Below are 14,705 nucleotides of genomic sequence, written 5' to 3'. Positions count from 1 at the left end.
TTTGGTTAAAAACTCAATATTTATGGTTAACATTTTTGTTGTAACTAACGCATGGGTTTTTTCATAGATTCTTGTCTACCCACTCTTTTGTTGGTGGAGGCAAAAAAACAAAACAATTAAGAAACTAAAAACATTCTACAATGAATCCAGTCAAAACTGGATCCTGAACAAACCGGAATCCTGTCAAAACCAGCAAAACTTCATGGTCCCAGATTTTATAAATTCTAAGACATGTCCCTCTAAACACTGTGAAAAATAGGAAAAATATTAACATAGGTTTCACTGTATTTTGTCTAGCCCCAAGATTCCAGTCAACCACTCTTTGGTTGGTGAAAACAACAAAAATAACTATTAAGAAATTAAAACTGTCTAGGCCCAACAAGATCACTAACATTGGAATGTTTATCTCATACAAATATTCTTTGAACAAAAATCCAAGCCAAACATCAGGGCAGGACATAGCTCAGTGGTTCAGCGCTTGCCTGATGCATAATTTATCTAGGATCGATTCCCGTCGGTAAGCCCATTGGCCTATTTCTCGTTCCAGCCAGTGCTCCATAACTAGTGTAACAAAGGCCATGGTATGTATTATCCTGTCTGTGAGATGGTACATATAACAGATCCCTTGCTACTGATCGAAGAGAGTAGCCCATGAAGTGGCGACAGCGGATTTCCTCTCTCAATATCTGTGTGGTCCTTAACTATATGTCCGACACCATATAACCATAAATAAAATGTGTTGAGTGCATCTTAAAATAAAATATTTCTTTCCCTCCTTCCAAGCCAAACATCCAACTAAATTTCACTGGTTCACTGTTAGTAACCAACTGGTAATAGAATCAGTCATACACATCATATAAGAACTTGGGGAAAATATATTATTAGCTTGAAGACACCTTGGTATTTTTTAAGCTAAGACTAGGTTTGAGAATATGGTTATCTTTAAACTTGATCTAGACACACAATTAACCTGCTGCCAACATATAAGCTACTCCTACTAAAGAGCAGCAAGGGATCTATTACATTTCCCACAGACAGAACAGCACATACCATGGCCTTTAGATTTTCCAGTCCTTGGTCCATTGTTGGGATGATATAAACAAAAAAAATCATTGACACTTTCAAGGTTATTTGAGTAATGCACACAGACCAAAGGTGAGACAATGAGATTCAACTGTATTTTAAAAATATAGCAAAGATTTAAATGATTTTACTTACAGTAATACAGCAATGTTTGGATATACATTAAAACAAAATCATGTACTTGACATACTTTTGATGATGTGGATAAAACTATGCCAAATGTTCATGATGTGTATGAAACAATGCTTAATATGTTCATTATGAAATATATATATATATTTATTATGATATATATGAAATTATGTCACATTTATTATGATATATATATATGAAACTATGCCACATTATGTTTATTATGAGATACGTGAATCTATGCTACATGTTCATTATGAAGTGTATGAAACAGGGTACCATGGAAGCACTGATCGTGAGCATGGTTCGTAGGAATTAGCAGTGCTGTCACAGTAGACCGTGTTACTTGAAAATGAAGGTGCACCATACTTAGCACCACAGTAGTCCTGTGACGTGGCTGCCGCTACCAGCTGATATGTGTGCGGAGTTGCCTGCTTCATGACCTGCCTGCTGGAAAGTGGATCAGAGGAAATGTTGGCACAAGACACCACACTAGTTTCTGCATAACTCTGGGTCTCTGCAAATGGTGACTGCAACTTTTCCCTTGGTGACACAGACGATGGAGGTGTAATACCATACGAATCAATGGGAGTTGTCATGGAGAGGGAGACAGGGCTAGAGCTGTAGTTACTGGTCACGTTATACGAACCATTTGACTTGTGCGTTACAGGTGTGCTGGAGATACTGAAGGAATGAGACTGATCCTTGTAAGATTCACTTCCTGGTGGTGTGAGCATGTTCACCGGCATCTCGGTGTAATAGCCAGGCCGAGTGTTGGTGCGGATCACACTCTCACGATTCGCATAGATACTGCGAAGCAAGTTGGTCGCAGGCAGAGTCTCCGTTGTGGCTGGCTGGGATCCAATCCACTGAATGGTCGACTTCTTCTGGGCCTGACCTCCCACTGGCCTGGCAGACTTGTGAGACAAATCAGTGTTGTAGTGGTTACAACTGATGACGGGAAGGTGACGGTTCATCACTGCCTCAAGCTCCTTCACAGAGCTCGAGGCAATCACACCAGTCATGGACTGATGATCAGAACTACTCGTCCTCCTCCAGTCTGAATGACCTTCACCTAGAGATTCTGATGTTGTGGATTTCAGAGAGAGATCCTGTGGGATTGGGGACGTCATTGGTGGGCACATCAGTTCCGGACTGTGGGACACACACTGCATGCTTTGTTCAATGTTTCTGCCGACAAGATCACTGAATGAATTATCACAATATGTCTGTGATGGTATGGACTCTTTGTCCAGGAATGTTTCTTCAATGTCAAACTCTTGTTTCCGTTTACGGGGCTTCTCCATTTTCCTTCTGCTGTATTTAAGATCCCTACTGTTTAAGGATGCAGCACTGTCACCTGAAAACACATGATCAATACCATGCTTCATGTCTAAGGAATTGTCGTTATGATCCAGCAAATCAGAGTTGCTCTGTGTGGGTGGTGACTTGAGTCTCTCATCCGTGTTAGACTGGTCACCAGTTTTCTCATCTGATTCTGTGTGTTCACTTTCCTTTCCCTTAGGACTTGCCTCACCTGTAAAACAAATAATTCATCTTAGTCATACGAACAACAACATTTATTTATCAAACTATATGCCCTCATTGTTTGTCCATAGTATTGTTATTTTGTGATAACCTAATGACAAACGACCTCAGACAATCAATTTGTAATTATATCCAGCACTGTGTAATAGATATAATTTATATTTAAGGATTTATCTAGAGTATGCAGACATTAAAATAATCCAGCCAGTGCACCACGACTGGTATATCAAAGGCTGTGGTATGTGCTATCTTGCCTGTTGGATGGTGTATATAAAAGATCCCTTGCTACTAATGGAAAGATATAGCAGGTTTCCTCTAAGACTGTCAAACTTACCAAGTGTTTGACATCCAATAGCCGATGATTAACAAGCATTTTGAGAGTGCTGGTAAAGCTATACAAGTCCCCTACCTGACCCAACAATTTTTCGTATCTCCTAAATTAAAGGGCCAAACATCTGTGAAAAGTGGGTATATCACCATGAAAGTAAAACTTGATCAGTAACAGTGCATGATAAAGCTAGATACAAAATTTCGCATCAATATTTTCAGGTATTAAAAAACAAAAGTCTGGAAAATAAATGTTCATATCTGCTAAGTTCAAAGGCCATAACTGTCAAAAATGGGTAAATTGCCATGAACATTAAACTTCATCTGTAACAGTACATGATAAAGCTATATACAAAATGTCAGTTCAAAATCTCAAGGCCTTCTAAAAAAGAAGTCCGAAAAACCAATTTTCACAATGCCTAAATTCAAGGGCCATTACTCCATCAAAAATGGACGGAGATGAAACCTATAGTCCCCTCCGGTTGGACCGGTAGGGAACTAATAAATCAATGTGCTCTAATGGTCTCGTTAAACAAAACAAACTTTAACATTATAATAAACAATGCTTTAATTTAATAAATAAATTATCTACAAGGCATGTAAAATGAGCATTTTCAAATACATCCACGATTCCTTATTTTTATGAGCAGTAATAAAATATTAATCATAAGCTTTTATTCGAGTTTGTCTTCTGCCATTTTGTTGAAAAAGATTATACATGTACCGGTACTGTTTGTGTTTCAGTTTGTAGCATTATTTTCCATAATGAAGGACAAAACTTTAGAACAGTTGTAAAATGTGCAATTTATAACATGAAGTGAAATTTGAAAAAGAACATGTAATGAAATTCAATGATTATCATAAAGTGAGATTTTAACAAAATATATGTAGTAAAATTCAGGCAATAATGAAGTTAAAGTTAAATAATATGTAGTGCAATTCTTGGAGTAATTTGAAGTGAAATTTAAGAAATATCATATATAGTGAAAATAACTGAGCAACATTCAGTAAAATCCAATCGGTGACTAATATGATGTGCGACAACTGCATATTTTATATTATACAAGTGTATACTCAACATTCAGTGAATTTATTATCAACTGAAGAGAATGATTGCTGAACCAAATAACAACTACACTACGGTCAACATTTCCATGTATATAATGGGATCCATTCAAACCATAAAACACTGGAAAATATTCAGCGATTGTAAAGCTAAACCAGCAGAAAATGACCCCTAAAATTAGCCAACTAATGAAAGCCAGCCAACTAAATAGATAAGTATCAAATAAATTTCATTCACAACTTACTGATATGCCATGTTTACTCATTGACTTTCTTTATAGCTAGGTCACCTAATTTCAAAAATTGTCTTTCACCTTTCACAAAGTATAGACACATCACTAATTTTGCAATTGATCTAAGAGTTACCTACCTTGTTCTGCCCCGAGATCACCTGGATCGCTGTGATCAGATGACTGATCTGGGTTTGCATTTTTCACACAGGATAGTTGCCAACTGTCCATAATGCATCGGTCTCCCTCGACCCCACTGAAACACAGTGTAACAGATGGTAAACCCAAGGAAATATTAGTGAGCATAAAATTTTCAGGAATTTAATTAGCTATACTCAGGGTTCATAGACCAAACAAATTCAAAGACTTTTACCTGCCATTTTCAAAGACTTTCAAAACCTTTGCACAGTGGTCAAGACAATATAGAATGCAATAAAAATGCCAAATCAGTTTGTTTATGATGCTGTCCATGGCAAATGTTTTTAGCTTTTTCACATGCATCATGACAGATTAAACCTTGTAACTGGAAAATATCAAATGCATGCAGCTGTAAAAGGTATCATCATTGCTTTGGCTATGATTTGTGAGAATTTAAAGACTTTTAAAGACTTTTATTATAATTCAAAGACCTAAATATCTTCTTTTTTTAAATTCAAAGACTTTCAAGGAATTTAAAGACCGCTACGAACCCTGATACTAGACATTAAATTTAAAGAGATGTGCAACAAACTGTGCAAAAAAAAAATTTGTATGATTATTTTGTCAGTGTTTAACTGAACACACAACAATGGTTACAATGCTATTGATAAAAAGGATTAAAAAGTTTTTTAAAAACTTTAATAGTTTGTTAGCATGCACATAACTGCTATTTTCTATTACATTTAAGTTGTTTGTAAGCTGCATAAAGTTAAAATTGGTCTAAAATATTATTACAACGATCATGCTAACGTTTTATGTTGCTAATATGTTACTTATTTGGATTTTGCTAAATTTTAAGATTGTTAACATTTTATGATTTACAGTAGTTAATAAAAAGTAAATTCAAAAACAAAGATTACTTTAAAATTTTCAATAAATATCTCACTATTTCAATAATCTCACAACTTGCATCAAATTCTTGAACAAATCAAGTAATATGAACAACCAACATCCTAACAAAGGATTTTTTCACAAATAAGTGTGCTAAAGCAATGGCTCAGTCTGAGCTGAATTTTATACCAATAAATTTTAGTCTACAGCTATTATATTCTCCTTTTTTTTTCATTTTCTTTTTTTGGTGATAACAATTTCAGTATTTTAAAAATACTACAAACATTGTTGTTACATGAAAAGCATTATATTGCTAAGCAAACAAAATATCCATATTGGCCGACTACCTATTGCAGATTGCACTACAAAATAAAATATCCAAATTTATTGACTTTAAAAACAACTGAAAGTTTTAACTATTATTATGCATTCTACTTTAAAACCATCAACAAGCATAAATAATTTAATTTTTGCCTTCCATATCATGTAATAATTTGTGTAATAGCTCAAATATGAAGATCAGTTACTAACCTCAGTACATAATTGATAGCTATTATGCTTTGGTCGTCAATACTCTTGGAATTATACAGCGTTGTGGCACACGTCTGTATCCACGTGTAGCCTCCCTGTCGGTTCATTAAGCGGAAATAGTCGGACAACACCTGACCCTTTGCTAGCACTGAAATATGAAATGAAAAATAATAATAAAAGTAGTGCTGTTTATCCTAATATAATATTTATCTTCAAAAGGTAAAATAAAATTATAATGCTTTTAAAAACAAATTCTTTTCACTGTTTATTTTTAATTCTTTATAAATGTATAAAAAAAACAAAAAAACAAAGTCTTTTAATGCTATTTTGTTAAATTCTTCTTCCTTTTTTATTTGGAAAAAAGGTTCAATTTTTATATGTACAATCCAATTAAATTAATTTATCCTATAACTTACCCATGATATTCATGTCATAAACTTATGTGATAATATGTGTATTAACCCAGTTAATGGTGGTATGCAAATTTGCAAGGTCTTTAAGTAATGTGTTGTTGTGGATGGGTCATTTGCTTAGAAGCCAACAAGACCTGTATACCCGAGCATAACATTTTCAAAGATTTAGTTAAAATGTGTGAAGTCAAACTAATTTGTGCTAATCGTGATGACATCATATTACTGATGGCGGCAACTTTAGTACTGTGATTTACTAAAAAAAAATATTAAATGTTATTTTAGAAGTGTTATAGGATAAATAGAATTCGCTATTAGTGTTTTTTAATGTGTAAAATATCAACTTCGTGTAGTTAATCGGTATTTGTCTCAGTAGAGCCTCAACAAATACCGATTAACATAAGACTCAGTTGATATTTTCCATATTAAAAACACTCGTGAAAAATCCTCTACATATTGAAATGTTTTGATAAATGAATTTAAAAATTGTGAAACAGGATTAAAGTACTAAACCAAGACAACAAAAACGTAAGTGCTTTTTATTTCAATAGGTGAATATTACTGAAAAACTAACAAAACATCTAACCAAAAACATAACATTTTCAAGATACAAAATGTACGTACATTTTCTGTTTTGCAAAAAATGAATTTGGAACCAAGTACTACCAATACCAAGATGACTAGAAACACACTGAATTTGCTAAATTTGATTTAATTTAAACAAAACATTGTAAGTAATGTATAATTTAATTTAAACTGTAATAGCCAAAAATAGTTTACACTGTGTTACAGCTAGGTGTTATGACATTAATGTGATTCAACTTACAGTCAACATGACACTTCCTCAGTCTGGGCAGGTCTGCTGCGTGACAGAAGTCATACAGGAGATTGTTGGTGAGATCCTCTGCTGACAGATCCAACAGCTGAGATATCCTGTCAACATAACACCACTTAGTTACCATACAGACTGCTAAAAAAACCTCTTTTTTTAGGGAGGGGGGCAGAGATTCAAGCTCGAAGTAAAATTCTCATATTATCACATCATAGTCTTTTTATTTCATACAGATTGATAAAAAGATTATATTTTTTGGATTCAAGCTTGAAGTACAATTTTAATATTATCACATCATAGGTCTATTTATATCATCCAGATTGCTCAAAAGATTTTTAACATTTGGATTAAAGTAATATTACACATTATGTGTCCAGTTATCCAAAATTAAGTTCACAAACCATTTAATTCAAAGTATTTTAACTTATAAAAAAACCCACCCACAAAACAAATGCAACCTTGGTTATAGAGATATACTAGGGGAGATAACTGCTTAGACCACAATTTCTAAAGAAGGTAATAACAGTTCAGATTGAGTTGTTCAAAATAGCAACCTTTATTACAGATGGAACATCCTGCTTATTAAAATTGGATGGGTCAAAATTAAAAAGCCTTTTTTTTTCTTCAACACTGCTATTTAAGCTCCATAAATATAATATTATATCGTCACATGTGTATGACTAAAACGCTTTGTAAATTCAGCTTAATGTGTTTTTCCTTTATTATAGTGCAATAATGGAATAAGAACTAATTCGTGTATAAGACATGCATGTCTTACATCGGTTCACAGTAGACGACCTTGAACTGTGGACTCAGCCTCATAACAAATGTATCATTGTCGATACGGAGTTCGGTGATTGTTGGGGGTGGCAGGGCGACTCCAATGCAGACCATTCCGAGTACCGGCGTGGTGTGTTTACGGTTCATGTTATACGAGAACTGGCTTCGGTGTTGTCCTAGGACATGAACAACCTGCAGGGTGAACAATAATTACAAACAAATATTCTTTTAAAATGCAATGTTTAAGTGTTATAGATACAAGAATCACAGAACCAATGTAAATGTCTGACAGAACATTATTTATTCCTGTAGGTGAGTCTCATGTGCAGATTACATTGAAAATACTTGTAAAAAAAACCCCAACTCTTTCAGCTCAATATGCATGAAAACGTTTAAATTATATAATTATTTCTATACATGATTAAAAACACAATTTATTTCAGACATGTTTCTTATGAATATATAAAATAACACCTACTTTAAGCAAGTCTAATCATAAATACATACTGAATACAAACAACCAGTCAATCTCAAGAATGTTTTGTGCCCAATATAGATAAGAAATCAAATTCATACAGGAATTTAAGTAAAGTGTAATATAATTTTCTCATATTCAGGTTTGACATAGAAATGGACCTATAATTTTTTCTGTTACACTATTTATGATTCCTTAAGTCGCTTCAAACACATCCAACTTAACCACAGGTTTTGGGGGCTTTATTTGTTTTTTCTTAAGTACTCATATATTTTTTTAATTTAATATTTTCTTTATTAACACTTGCTTGTCTAATTAAAAGTGAAATTACCCTGTATCCAGCACACTTAACATGTACCCCTCGTTTTGTGAGAGTCGACTTCATGCGCAGTGAGAACGATCTTCCAGAGCTTCTGTTCAAGTTGGGGTTCATGATGTAACCTACAGACAGATCAGTACAGGACACTTGAAACAACTTATTATTAGAGAAACAGTCCAAAACACCATAATCAATATTCAAAACTGCATTTGCCCATTTTCGTCACACCACTTTGCGAGGTAGTGTGGGTTTTGAGAATAGGAACATGTTCTGACCTCTTCGAAATGTTTAATGTGAAATGTTACCATCACCAGAACAGTTTCAAATACACAGTAGAATAAAAATATATGAGAATTCCATTTTTGTGTGTTATAGTATTTCTAAAGTTTTACTTCATTTGTTTTCTTTATTAAAAAAAAAATAATGATAAAATTAGAAGAAGAAAAATTGTATGTCTCTGAATCACCTTAGCTGATCCAAAATGACTTGAAATAACCTGCAAAATCAGCTGCCTAGAGAAAAGTCAGTATCTACAAATCTCTGTAAATGTATATGACAGCATACTAACTGAGATGTTGACAATAAAGAACTGTACTCTACATACCCCCATCTTGTAAAGATGGACTGATGGACCGGGAACCACTGGGTAGAGAGGACCCTTCATCAGACAGGGATCCAGGGGATGGGACATTCACTGATGTAGAGTCTGTAAAGATAACAAGACAATGTAATCAAAGTGAGAAGAAAATTATATGTTTACATACAGGATTATCTCACCTTCCTGTAAAATACTCAAATTTCATTGGTTATTTAGCTTTTGACAAAACCCTTATACCCATGTGGTCAGAGTCAAATCTATTATACCGTATCTGTAACATCGGACTGTTGTTATTATATTAATGCAGCATGCAAAAATTTGTCTGTTACCAATTAAGAAAAGTGAGCATTTTAATGTGGCAAAGCATTGTAATAATACAGCTAATTTTGAATTTGAATGACGTCAGTATTCCAATGATGTCACTTTAAATCTCCTTACAATAACACTAAACTGGGTACATGACGCTGCTATTGAATTTTTGTTTGTTTGAACATTATTAATGCACCTGGATGTGTTTGAAGAAAATCTTGTTATTAAAAAACATAAATTCATTCTAGAAGCATCACATGAGGTTTATTGATTTTTATACCCTCTGTATGCTCTGGTACCTTCGGCTTGGGGTACAAGACCATACAGAGGGTATAAAAATCCATAAACCCCTTGTGATGCTTCTACAACTTATATAAGTCTGGCAATACAATTACAATACCAGATATGTACAGGTTAGGCTAAGTGTTATCTCTATTTGGAATTCTATTTGGAATACACTTCAACTGAATAACTCTGGAAAATTATAGAAGAGAAAAATGTATAGAACATCCCTTACAATAGGCTTTTTCCTTGTTTGCTTATCCCAAATGTTACATTTACAGTATTAAATATTTGTTTAACCCATGATGATACTGTCTCAAGTCCAAACTTTTTTTTCATGCCCAAATCCATTCAAGATTCAGGCATGTCCACCTTGGCACCAGTCTCTGGCCAGTGGCTGATACTAGGTCAAAGATTATACTGTCAGGTCAGGTCAGGTCATAGGGTTTTACATGCACATTCAGAACAAGCTGTTATAGCACACGCCTATCATGGCCTCAGCTGGCTACTCTGGCCTGGACAGGAAATGGGCAGGGGTAGGTGGAAGACTGGACCGCCCGTGCTGGCAAGTGCAAGGGAGCACTAGCAGACCAACCAAGGTCGGTAGTGGGTGGAGGCAATTTTGGTGCTATTGAATTTTGAATATCCTGTAGGATTAAGTCAAAAGAGAACAATTGTGCGATTTCTTGAAGGAATTTTGGCACATTTTTTAACAGTTCCTCGAAAGCTAAAAAGGGAGCTACATATTGTTTTGAACTTAGTATGCTGAGAGTAGCTTGTAGTGTTTTCCCTAGCTTGTTTTAGCATTGTGCGGCACCATGCCTCAATAGTCTAGTGCCATCTTAATTTGCCTTAATCAGCACCATGCTGCCCTGAGATTAAGAAGCCTTTTTTAGTAAATAATTCTAAAATAGACTTTATAAAACACCAAAAAGGGTATTATTAATTAATAAAATATGCCTTTTATATCTTTTGCCATTCATTTACATTAATGTTTATTTCAATTAATTTTTGTGTATTTTTAAGGAAAAACAAGTGCCCTTAAAATGGTGAAAATGCCCCAAAAGTTTTGGGTCTACCATGCCTTGCCTAATTTCTAGGGAAATCACTAAGCTCGTATTATACGGTGTTACTGGATGTTGTTCATAACCAAGCAAACAACAAAGGGGATTCCGAGTATTTCAAAGACTAAGCAAGGAGGAAGGTGGTTACTGAAGGAAACTCACTCTGAGGAAGACAAAGGCCAAGCTGGTCTGCGAGCTCCATGTGATCCTGGTGATGAACATAGTCAAATATGCTGCTGCCAGCCATCTCAACCTGCACAAACACAAACACACAGTTACATAGAGGCTACCATTTCATGCATTCATTTTGGTTCACGGTTCAAGCACACCTTAGCCATCTAGGCTGGGGGTTTTCCAGGACAATGGGTTAATGGTTAATACCGGTAAATAGTTATTAGTGAGATGCAAGTTAGTGGCATTATATATACCTTCCCATCTGAGTTCATTCTGGATAGAAACCAGAACTGGGCTGCAGTAGGTACTAGGATACAAATCCAATACCTAGCAACGTTAAGTCTGATGACTCAAAGTAACTAAACACTGAGGCCAGTAGTTATAGGCCTTGAAAATTATCTTCAATTTGTCTACATTATCATTATAAGAACACGATGTAGCTCAGTGTTTTTTTTTTTTTAAATGACACTAGTTGAACACATTGATTTTTAATTATCAACTATTGGATGTCAAACATTTGGTAATTTTGACATATAGTCTTAGAGAGGAAACCTGCTACATTTGTCCATTAGTAGCAAGGGATCTTTTATATGCACCATCCCACAGACAGGATAGCATATACCACGTCCTTTGATATACCAGTCATGATGCACTGGATGGGACGAGAAATAGCCCAATGGCCTACCAACAGGGATCAATGCTAGACCAATCGTGCATCAAGCGAGTGCTTTACCACTGGGCTATGTCCCACCCCAGTATGGTCAAAGGATGTGGTTTCACTTTGTGTTCTTCTTCCCTACAAACATCCAGCTGACTCAAGATTTATATCTCCCTCATTAGAATGAAAACAAGTCATTTTAATCATCCATTAAACACACATTTGTGGAGGTTCTCCAAAGATCAGCATTTGATAAAAAACTTGTGTCACAGGATCGAACCACCTTGGTGGATCCATTCAACGTATTGGATTTTTTCTCGTTCCAATCAGTGCACCACAACTGGTCAAAGACCATCGTATGTGCTTTCCTGTCTGTGGGAAAGTGCATATAAAAGATACCTTACTGCATTAGTAAAAATGTAGTGGATTTCATCTGATGACTATGAGTTATAATTACCAAATGTTTCACATCCAACAGCCAATGATTAATTAATCAATGTTCTCTAGTGGTGTCATTAAACAAGACAAACTTCTTTTTTTCTTCTTTTTTTATAAAAAGATTCCATGCTCCAAATGTGTAATAAGGAAGTGTCAATATGGGTTCAGAAGGTTTTCTGTGTGCTGGACTAATAAACTCCATCATATGTGATCATGTGGGGTAGAAAAAGTACACAAGAGGTGGTAGAAAATTCGCCCTGGGACGAGGCTTGCAAAGTCCCAGAGTAGAAATTTCCACCAACAAGGGTGCACTTTTTCTATCCCACATAACCACATTTGATGGAGTCTTTTTCTTCTATCCATATGATAAATAAACCATTATTTTACACAAAAAAACACTGATGGCTGAAAAAGTAACTTCTTTCTTCGACCATTTTATCATAAATAAACTACACTGTCAAATTAGATGTGTCTGTTTCATGTGTAAAATACAATTTACAATTAACAAGATAGCTTTTATAATGAAGGTTTTAATAACAAAATATGGATCTAGAACTAACCAACTTGCATTAATATGACATCATATATTACCAACAAAGTAATACTCTTCACATTAAATGCAATGACATCATAGCCTATACAAAACAGATTTATTCCATATCGGCTGACGTCATGGAATGGATCTGTCTTGCATACGGTAGCCGGGGACAGGAGAAAACGAGCTTATGCAGCATACTTGAACTTTAGTACAACATAAGCAAGAAAATAACTTAATTATCATCCTCATCACCAGCCTGCTAAAGTGTAAGCAAAACAGTAAATGGAATAAAAACAATATTTACTACACTAATATCTAATAACTGAATTAGGAAAACTACATACATGTAACCAATACCTCTCCAATACAAAGTCATGTATTTAAAAAATCTTGGTACAAGTAGGGCAAAATGTGAATATGATACTGATTATGATACCAAAGGAAATCTAAGTGTATATGTTGCAATCGAAGAAAAAAATCTATAAGGAATCTAGGTCTGTGTTGAAAATGAAAGGCTTTATAGAACTGCTAGCTCATGTTTCACAGCAGCACGTCTTTTTCTCACTGTCATGATCAAACAAATCAGTCAGTGTATATCAGGCATTTGTACTTCACAACACAACAAGTGGCACATACATTTCTCTAATAATTTTCATTCAGATCAAAATTAATACATTTTAAAGGCACACTGTCACGGATGTAAGGACCTTATTTCACTGAAAGTGGATAATAAATGAAAATTATATTTTTGAAAAACAAATCTGGTTATTGCATCATCCTAACTGAACCATAATGGAGTAAAATCCATGTCAACCCTCTCGGCAATTTTAGTTTTTTAATTATGGACCATTGCCATAATTCATAATTAATAAGTGGAGTATGGTGGTTACGTATATGGTTGAATGAAGTACATTTAGGGACAAATCAAATTTATATTGTTTCAGGTAATACTTTGTTAGGCCATTTAATATATCAGTGGTCTGTGACAATATGCCTTTTAAACACTTTTGACACATATATATATGCCTTTTAAACACTTTTGACACATACAATGTATTTGAATTTTTTTAAAGTTTTTTTTTTTTTTTTAAATGTTATATATTAAGTAAATTTTATTTTAGTTGTAATATAATATGTAAAACAATCTGACATGGTTTTATAAAAAAAATTGACAACACTAAATTCATTTGAAATATAACAAACTAAATGAACCTGACCATAGACTCTACATAAGATTTCATCATACTTGATTGTCGTTTTCTCATAAACTCACTCAGCTCATAACCCTAATAAATAGTTTTTGTTTTTTGGCCATCTACTGAAATAATTCCTTTCATAGCTGATGATTAATAAATCAATGTGCTCGTGTTGTGTCGTTAAACAAAACAAACTTTTAACTTTCATTTAATTTTAACTTGAGTTTCTTGCTTATATTTAATAAAATTTCAGGTGCTGTCCATGGAACACACCTCAGTTATCTATGCTGTCTGTCCAGGACAAGGGTTAATGGTTAGAGAGAGAAAAAGAAGGAAGGAAATGTTTTATTTAACGATGCACTCAACACATTTTATTTACAGTTATATGGCGTCGGACATATGGTTAAGGACCACACAGATATTGAGAGAGGAAACCTGCTGTTGCCACTTTATGGGCTACTCTTTTCAATTAGCAGCAAGGGATCTTTTATATGCACCATATATCCCACAGACAGGATAACACATACCACGGCAATTGATATACCAGTCGTGGTGCATTGGCTGAAGTGAGAAATAGCCCAATGGTCCCACCAACGGGGATCAATCCCAGACTGACTGCGCATCAAGGGAACGCTTTACCATTGGGCTACAACCCGCCCGCTAGTGAGAGAGAAGCCAGTGTGGGGA

General features: G+C 34.6%; 1 protein-coding gene across 1 annotated transcript in view; it reads right to left on the bottom strand.

Moving 5' to 3' along the window:
- Positions 1-649: 649 nt before the first annotated feature.
- LOC121371317 (protein trachealess-like) overlaps positions 650-14,705 on the bottom strand; it is a 56,158-nt gene continuing 42,102 nt past the window's right edge. Inside the window, exons 6-13 of the mRNA XM_041497121.1 lie at positions 11,177-11,267; positions 9,366-9,467; positions 8,774-8,883; positions 7,966-8,159; positions 7,182-7,288; positions 5,946-6,093; positions 4,526-4,641; positions 650-2,752 (exon numbers count right to left, since the gene is read on the bottom strand). Of these exons, the coding sequence (XP_041353055.1) occupies positions 1,470-2,752; positions 4,526-4,641; positions 5,946-6,093; positions 7,182-7,288; positions 7,966-8,159; positions 8,774-8,883; positions 9,366-9,467; positions 11,177-11,267 (2,151 nt within the window). The 3' untranslated portion in view covers positions 650-1,469. The remainder of the gene's footprint in view (positions 2,753-4,525; positions 4,642-5,945; positions 6,094-7,181; positions 7,289-7,965; positions 8,160-8,773; positions 8,884-9,365; positions 9,468-11,176; positions 11,268-14,705) is intronic.

This window comes from Gigantopelta aegis, chromosome 4, assembly GCF_016097555.1.
Source record: "Gigantopelta aegis isolate Gae_Host chromosome 4, Gae_host_genome, whole genome shotgun sequence".
Taxonomy (NCBI): Eukaryota; Metazoa; Mollusca; class Gastropoda; order Neomphalida; family Peltospiridae; genus Gigantopelta; species Gigantopelta aegis.
This window is presented reverse-complemented; position numbering and strand designations above follow the sequence as displayed.